The 9,341-nt window shown below is 36.0% G+C and overlaps 1 protein-coding gene across 24 annotated transcripts in view; it reads right to left on the bottom strand.

Moving 5' to 3' along the window:
• Positions 1-9,341, bottom strand: part of CCDC158 (coiled-coil domain containing 158) — a 110,904-nt gene that overhangs the window by 34,771 nt on the left and 66,792 nt on the right. For all 24 annotated transcript variants that reach the window (XM_055111388.2, XM_055111389.2, XM_055111385.2 and 21 more), the window contains 3 exons: positions 7,339-7,497; positions 5,937-6,029; positions 5,230-5,355 (listed from right to left, as the gene is read on the bottom strand). In XM_055111388.2, the coding sequence (XP_054967363.2) occupies positions 5,230-5,355; positions 5,937-6,029; positions 7,339-7,497 (378 nt within the window). The remainder of the gene's footprint in view (positions 1-5,229; positions 5,356-5,936; positions 6,030-7,338; positions 7,498-9,341) is intronic.

Raw genomic sequence — 9,341 nt, 5'->3', positions numbered from 1 at the left:
AATATCGTGAAAATGGCCATACTGTCCAAAGTAATTGGTAGATTCAATGATATCCCCATCAAGCTACCATTGACTTTCTTCAAAAAATTAGAAAAAACTACTTTAAATTTCATATGGAACCAAAAAAGAGCCCATATGGTCAAAACAATCCTAAACAAAAAGAACAAAGCTGGAGGCATCCTGCTACCTGACTTCAACAATATAACAAGGCTACAGTAACCAAAACAGCATGGTACTGGTACCAAAACAGATATATAGACCACTGGAACAGAACAGAGGCTTCAGAAATAATGCCACGCATCTACAACCATCTGATCTTTGACAAACCCAACAAAAACAAGAAATGGGGAAAGGATTCTCTATTTAATAAATGGTGTTGGGAAAACTGGTTAGCCATATACAAAAAACTGAAACTGTTTCCTTACACCTTATACAAAAATTAACTCAAGATGGATTAAAGACTTAAACGTAAGACCTAAAACCATAAAAACCCTAGAAGAGAACCTAGGCAATACCATTCAGGACATAGGCATGGGCAAAGACTTCATGACTAAAACACCAAAAGCAATGACAACAAAAGCCAAAATTGACAAATGGGATCTAATTAAACTAAAGAGCTTCTTCACAGCAAAATAAACTAGGCTGATGCAGTGGCTCACGCCTGTAATCCCAACGCTTTGGGAGGCCAAGCTGGGTGGATCACAAGGTCAAGAGATTGAGACCATCCTGGCCAACATGGTGAAACCGTGTTTCTACTAAAAATACAAAAAATAGCTGGGCATGGTGGCACGTGCCTGTAGTCCCAGCTACTCAGGAGGCTGAGGCAGGAGAATCACTTGAACCCGGGAGGCGGAGGTTGCAGTGGGCAGAGATTATGTCACTGCACTCTAGACTGGTGACAGAACAAGACTCCGTCTCAAAAAAAAAAAAAAAAAAAAAAAAGAAACTATCATCAGAGTGAACAGGCAACATACAGAATGAGAGAAAATTTTTGCAATCTATCTATCTGACAAAGGGCTAATATCCAGAATCTACAAAAAACTTCAACAAATTTACAAGAAAAAAACAAACAATTCCATCAAAAAGTGGGTGAAGGCTATGAACAGACACTTCTCAGAAGAAGATATTTATGAGGCCAACCAACATGAAAAAAAGCTCATCATCACTGGTCATTAGAGAAATGCAAATCAAAACCAAAATGAGATACCATCTCATGCCAGTTAGAATGGCGATCTTAAAAAGTCAGGAAAAAACAAACGCTGGAGAGGATGTAGAGAAATAGGAATGCTTTTACACTGTTGGTGGAAGTGTAAATTAGTTCAACCATTGTGGAAGACAGTGTGGCAATTCCTCAAGGATCTAGAACCAGAAACACCATTTGACCTAGCAATCCCATTACTGGATATATATCCAAAGGATCATAAATCATTCTGCTATAAAGACACATGCACATGTATGTTTATTGCGGCACTATTCACAATAGCAAAGACTTGGAACCAACCTAAATGCCCAGCAATGATAGACTGGATAATGTGCCTGGATAGACTTTATCCAGTCTATCCAGGCACATGGCACATACACACCATGGAATACTATGCACCCATAAAAAAGGATGAGTTTATGTCCTTTGCAGGGACATGAATGAAGCTGGAAACCATCGTTCTCAGCAAACTAACACAAGAACAGAAAACCAAACACCGCATGTTCTCACTCATAAGTGGGAGTTGAAAAATGGGAACACATGGACACAGGGAGGGGAACATTACACAATAGGGCCTGTCAGGGGGTGAGGGGCTAGGGGAGGGATAGCATTAGGAGAAATACCTAATGTAGATGATGGGTTGATCGGTGCAGCAAACCACCATGGCACATGTATACCTATGTAACAAACCTGCACGTTCTGCACATGTATCCCAGAAGTTAAAGTATAATTTTTAAAAATTAAAAAAAGAAACAAAATCGCCTAGAACCCAAAATTATCTCTGTAATTTTTTCACATACAATGTCCAGACTCAATTATTTAAAGAGGAAGCAAAGAGACCAAACAACAAAGTGACTAGAAACCAACGGAAAAAATCGACACAGGCTCGGAGGGGATTCAAATCATATAATTATCATGTGCCAATTTTTAAAACAGTTATTTTCTTACTCTGTTTGGGTTGTTATAGGAAAATATCTTAGAGTGGGTAATTTATCAACAACAGAAATTTATTGTTCACAGTTCAGGCTGGGAAGTGCAAGATCAAGATGCCAGCAGATTCAGCATTTGGTGAGGAGCTCTTCCTCATAGATGGCACCTTCTATGTGTCCTCACATGGGAGAAGGGGCAAACAAGCTCTCTCAAGCCTGTTTTATAAAAGGGCACTAATGCCGGGCGCAGTGGCTCAGGCCTGTAATCCCAGCACTTTGGGAGGCTGAGGTGGGCGGATCCTGAGGTCAGGAGATGGAGACCATCCTGGCTAACACAGTGAAACCCCGTCTCTACTAAATATCCAAAAAAAAAAAAAAAAAAAAAATTAGCCAGGCGAGGTGGTGGGCACCTGTAGTCCCAGCTACTCGGGAGGCTGAGGCAGGAGAATGGCGAGAACCCGGAAGGTGGAGCTTGTGGTGAGCTGAGATTGTGCCACTGCACCCCAGCCTGGGCAACAGAGCAATACTCTGTCTCAAAAAAAAAAAAAAAAAAAAAAAAAAAAGGGCACTAATACCATTTGTAAGGGCAGAGCCCTTATGACCCAATCACCTCCCATTGGTTCCACCTCGGGGTTTAGGTTTCAACATATGAATCTAAGGGAAAATACAAACACATGGACCATAACATATACTTAACAATACAAAAAAGTAAAAGATAATATTGAGAATTTCTGTAAAGAACTTGTTAAAAAACATGAATTAAATGGAAATCTAGTACTAAATACCACAATTTCTAAAATGAAGAACTTAATTGATGGGTTTAATAGATTAGACTCAGGTGAAGGGAGAATTAATTATCTGGAAAATAGGCCAGGAAAGCACAGAGAGACAAAAGGATGGGCAAAAGTGTAAAGATATAAAGACATATAAGGCATGATGAAAAAACAATTAATACATGTGTTAGAGTCCCAGAGGGAAAAAAGAAAATAGAGAAAACAAACTGAGTAGATAAGGGATGAAACTTTTCTCAAATTGATGAAGATTTCAATCCATGCATCAAGAAGACCACTACCCTTAAGAAAGATAGATATAAAGACCAGCACATCTAGGCACATGATAGGCAAACTGTTATACACCAAAACAAAGAGAAAATCTTGAAAACAGTCAGAGAAAAAACTACCTCCAAAACAGCAACAACAAGATTTACAATTGACTTATCAGTGGAAGTAATGGAGACCTGAAGACAATGTTCTACAGTGAATTCATTCATCTATGAGATAAATATTTATTGAATATATGCTAGACACTGTTATAGGTACTTGGGAAACATCAGTGAACAAAACAAAGAATGAATATTACTTTTATTGTGTAAAATTATATAATAAACATTTTTAAGAGAAGGAATTAATTGTATAAAGCATGTCTGACAGTATATTTTAAAAATCTAATTCATTTTTGCTGTTAGAATTATTATTTAAAAACTTAAGCTGAGGCCAAGAGCAGTGGCTCACACCTGTAATCTCAGCACTTTGGGAGGCCAAGGTGGGAGGATTGCTTGAGCCCAGGAGTTTGAGACAAGCCTGGGCAACATAGTGAAACTCTGTTTCTATAAAAAATACAAAAATTAGCCAGGCGTGGTGGCACGCACCTTTAGTCCCAGTTACTAGGGAGGCTAAGGTAGGAGGATTGCTTGATTCTGGCTGGTTCAAGCTGCAGTGAGCATGACTGCACCATTGCACTCCAGCCTCAGTGACAGAGCAAGACTCTGTCTCAGGAAAAAATAAATAAATAAACAAATAAATACTTAAGTTAAAATTTAAAGTTAAACAAGCTAATGACTAGTACTTTTTCAGTGATGGATGCCATTCTTAATAATCAAGTACAATCTATATATTAAGCTGCTAGGAAAAATCTAATAGATTTTGGGTAATTAAAAATCACAGAATTTCAGAGCTAATCTTTCTTGGTGACCCTAGAGGTCATCTTGTCCAGACTACTCGTTAGAGAGGAAAAGAACAAGGTGCAATATATTTAACTGACTCTCCCAAGGTCACACAAAGAGTTAAAAATATGGTTCCAATGACTCCTGGTCAAATGTTCTTTGTTGTTGCTTGATGTGCAAAATTACTTTTGGAAAGGGGAGGGTAATTTAATTTTTATCAATGGAACATGTACATATTTTTAAAAATAAAATGATTTCATAACACTTAAAAAGCAGCAGTCTCCTGCCCTTCCCCTGTGCATCTCTGAATTTCAGTGTCCAGAGGGAAACATGCTTAACTTCTAACACTAATATTATTATTCTATTGTTTGATAGACTACTCTTTGTTGTATGATAGCTTATGTTTCAGCGCACACATATTAAGTGTGTGAGAGGATTCCATTTTAGTCATTTAAACAGTATATAATTTTCATTTAAATGGTACAGGTGAAACAACAGATTACTGGTGATCCTGTTGCCATATGTAAGATAGGACTTTTAACTAATTTAATTGATTTTCATGTGTGATTTATGGAATGCCTTATTTCTTTACAGTTGAATACTGGTTGCAAGGGATTTGTGGTTTCATAAATACATATTTTCAGAGAAAACAAACTTGAATTTTACATTGCACATATTTTTTTCTGAGCATTAAAAGTATAAAAGATTAAACTAAAAAATTTCCAAAGTTTCTAATATTTTAATTAAAGGGAATAAAAGTGTCTTATAATTAATAAAATTCTGTTATAAATAAGTTAACAAAGAAACCACATATAGCAAATAATTTTCATTGTGGTAGACTATTAAATATACCACCAACTTGCCTTTGCCTTTTGAAGTGATGTTTATTTTAGCCATCTCACTATTTGCTTTGTAATCTGGAAATTCTTGTGATGGAAATAACCAAAGAATTGAAGATAAGAAAACACCAAATAGTGAAGAAAATATTTTTATTCACCTGGACTCCATTGAATTTATAGGAAAATGTATAAATCTAAAATCTAGTAATTGAAAATGCTATGGATATAGAGATATTATTTTTTAACGTAATTCTTTCCAATTTAAAATTACTTACATATATGTCATTTGCGTAATGGATCATAAGACTGGTTACTTACATGAGACAGGAAGCTGGCTGTAGACTGCGAAGATGGTACATTAGAATGAGAACGAGTAACAGATGCTGGCTGGAGAAGGCGTGGTTTCAATGAAGAATTTGAGGTGTATCCAGGGCCCTGAAGTTCCTGGAAAACAATATAGAGGTAAGCAAAATAACTGCCAGCCTACAATTATAAAGAAATGTGAAATCAAAATGTATTTTTTTATTTCACAGGCAAAATCCATTATTGAGATTTTAAAATATGTCTGTAGCTTTAAAGTACACTTCTTAAAATAGACATATATTTCAGTGTAAAATGTACGATTTAAAAAAAAAATGTTTTGTCATGTAGATTACATCACTTTTGCTATTCCCCAAACAAGCAAATATATTTGCACTTAGGGTTTTGTACTCGCTTGACTCCTGAGCATGGAAAACTCTTGCTTTGGGTATTCCCATGCAGGTACTCGTAAACTTCACTAGTACCTTCACTCACCTATTTTAAACTCACCTATTCTAAACTCACCTATTTTAAACTAAGGATAGTGGTGCTTCTATTTGTTACCATATATGAAAAGGATAGGTATAGTATATAACAATGTACAGATCTTATCATTGCTATGTTGAAATATACTTGAATGTGTACCTAGGGTACACAAGAAAATATAAAAGCATATCAAAGAATGGCATTATTTTTGCTTAAACTACTATTTATGATGACCTTACTTTTATATCCAACGTGTGTTGAAGTTTTAAGCGCACTGATTCTTGCTCCTGACGCTGTATTATATCTTGACATTCTGCAAACTGCAAAGATGCCTACAAATGGAGCAATCATAAATGGTTTATCTTGCATTCTTTATGCACTTATATTTTATTAACCTATGAATGCAGAGCTGCCATCTCTTCAGAAAATCTTCCTGCCCTTCTACCAAACTATATTACAATGATCTATTTATCTGTTTTATTTAGTGAACTGTGAGCAACTGGAGGCCATGTTTTTATCCTCTATACCCCCAGCAAATACGTAGCTTTTAGTATGTGAAGGGCAAACAATGAATGAACTAAGGATGGAATGAGCAAACAGCTTTACCAAAGTATAAAAATTTATATTAAAATAACCATAACTGGCTGGGCATGGTGGCTCACATCTGTAATCCCAGCACTTTGGGAGGCCGAGGCGGGCGGATCACGAGGTCAAGAGATGGAGACCATCCATCCTGGCCAACATGGTGAAACCCCGTCTCTACTAAAAATACAAAAATTAACTGGGCATGGTGGTGCACAACTGTAGTCCCAGCTACTCGGGAGGCTGACGCAGGAGAATCGTTTGAACCCGGGAGGCGGAGGTTGCAGTGAGCCGAGATCGTGCCACTGCACTCCAGCCTGGCGACAGAGCGAGACTCCGTCTCAAAAAAATAAAATAAAATAAAATAAAATTTAAAAAATAACCACAACTGAAATTCACAGAGTCAATATAGCATGTTTTAAGAAACAAAGGTAGCAGAGATGAGATCCCAGATTATTGTATCTAACCATAAAGGCACTGTTTTCTTAGCAATCAAGGATGGTTTTGGTACAATTTTAGGCTTCCAGAGTTTCTAGGTGACAGGAAGGGAGATTTATTTCTCTACAATAAACGGCAATGACAAAAAGTATCACTGATCCTTCTCATTCTTTAAGCTATGTTTCCTACATGCACTTTCTGGACCCCACAAAGTGCCAGCCATTAGCATTACTTTATCATTTTATTGACATTATTAAGAGACTGTATTCTACCAAGTACCCAAGTCACTTTTTGGTGGTAAATCAGGTGCTCATGGAGACCTTTTTACTTATTCATGTCACTATGGATATCAGGAACATCTTACATCTTTGATCTTACTGCTCCTGTGACTATGTTAGCCTGAAAAAGAAAACTTGGCAAAAAGTATGCATTATGACCACATTTTAAAATTCAGAAACGCCTTCTCTAATAGGATAGGGTTTTCCTTTGTGCTAGGTGATTGGGATACAACACAAATTGATACTTCAGTTCCTGTCTACATAGAGCTTTTGTTCAGAACAATTCTATTTGGTTAATAACTATTTAGTTGATAATTACTTCATATGTTTAGTTAATAATTACCTTATCCAGAGCAACTTCCATATTAGTAACCTTTTCTTTCAAACGGCGTTCCTGAGATCGCAGAACTTCCAACTCCCCAGCCATCTTGTTTTTTTCTGTGGCAACAGTACTCAATTCCTGACTGAGTTTACTTTTCTCTTCTTTCAGAAAATGTTTCTCCTACAATTATATGAGAGAAAAATATCAGAAATAACCTGTTGATGTAGATGCTGAAAGGTAATGGAAATATAAAATTCTTGTTTAAAGGACCCTGAACTAGGTAAGTTTAATTTATATGCCATTTAATTGCTTCTGAGTTGTGGTTGGGAGCTGCTGGGAGTATGTTCTTATGTACTCTCTCCTATTTTAATCATTGCTGGTATTATTACTTCTTTCTAGTCTTAATAAATCTTTGATAAAATCTACAAAATATGAAATAACTATATTGTCATAAAAAGACAGTGTTTTAGTGAATTGGGATCAAATAATCGTATATCAAATTTTACTAAAATTTATTTTAAACAACAGAGATTTTTAAAAGATGCATTACTTGAAAGTTTTATGGATTTCTATTTTGTTTCAAGGTTGAATATTCATTTCACAAATTCCTACTGCATACCTGCGACACAAAAACAAATGGGACATATAGTTCCTGCACTCAAGTCACTTAACAGCCCAGTGATGACAGTGAGCTTACTGATACAATAGTCTCTGCTATTAAACAACATTTCATTAAAATTAGTTCATCCCTCCAAAAAAGCGCCATGGAATATGTATACAAAAATAATAAATGTATAGTTGTCAAGTTAAAATACATCAGTGCATTGAGTCTACATTTCTTTATGTATTTTTTCATAGTGAAGAACATTTATTGTAAATAAGGTAGAAGGTGTTGCTACTGTAAAATGCAAAAAAGTTTTCCTTTTCTGAGTAGATTAGGCAGAAAAGACTTCAGAAGGAAAGAGGAATTAATTGTATAGGCTTTCTCCTTTTTGTTTGGAGGGACTATCTTAGAGCTACGATGAATATTTTCCTTTAGGCAAGGCAGGCATCTTTGTTGACAGCAGGCAGTAACCTCTTAAAGCCATAAGTGCCATCAGGAAGGATAAGCACTGCTTTAGGTTCCCAAAGGCAAAAAAAAAAAAAAAAAAAAGGAGAAAGAAAAAAGTGAATTCAGGATAAGAGAAAGGAAGGGAAGAAAAAATTGGAAAGAAGAAATAAGTCTATATGATAAGGGGTATGCACAAATGCAGGTTTATACTTGTTAATATTTAGCTGCAAATACTCTGAAGTATTTTGGCAGCTCATCATGGATAGTAAGTTAGCAATTACTTTGGTTGCACTTATTTTCTACTTGTCATTTACTTTTTCACCTCTATTATGGTCAGTTCTGTTATAAATCTTCTTCTGAAATAGACGCTTTTTCCAAAGTAATGGATATACCAGAGAATATTTGAGCATTAGGCAAACTTCATGGTTGCTTATTCGTGAATGAGTCTCATTCATGGGAACCACTAGGTCAAGGCAGAAAACTCAATCCAGCTAAACACAGCTGCATAGGAATACACAAGAAGCATACATGCACACTCCTCAAACACCCACCTACCGGCTACCTCAGTTTTACCATGTGTTATGAACCACATCCATCCACATCCGGTGTTACAGGAAACTCTCCTCCTACTCCTCCACAATAACATACAAGCTGCATATATACTTAAGAAAACTTCAGGTCATTTTCAAGACAAAGAGCTATACTTATTGTTGTATTTATATATTTCTTAACAATTTACTATGTGTAAAACTGCTATTGTTTTTATTAGGTTCCTATTATTTTATGTGTCACTAATAAAATTTGTTAGTGTGGTGCTCCTGATCCCATTGTTCCCATAAGCCCTGTGGTTTTTATTACACAATTTTGCATAGCACAGCGATTTTTATGAACATGTATGTCACATTATAATGGAACTCACTGTATTTTGTTTATAATCATTCCTTGCCTCTACCAAGAATGTTCTTTTTCCCAT

The sequence above is a fragment of the Pan paniscus genome, chromosome 3, assembly GCF_029289425.2.
Source record: "Pan paniscus chromosome 3, NHGRI_mPanPan1-v2.0_pri, whole genome shotgun sequence".
In the NCBI taxonomy this organism is placed as follows: Eukaryota; Metazoa; Chordata; class Mammalia; order Primates; family Hominidae; genus Pan; species Pan paniscus.
The sequence above is the reverse complement of the archived record's forward strand: the minus strand, read 5'-3'. Positions and strand labels throughout refer to the sequence as shown.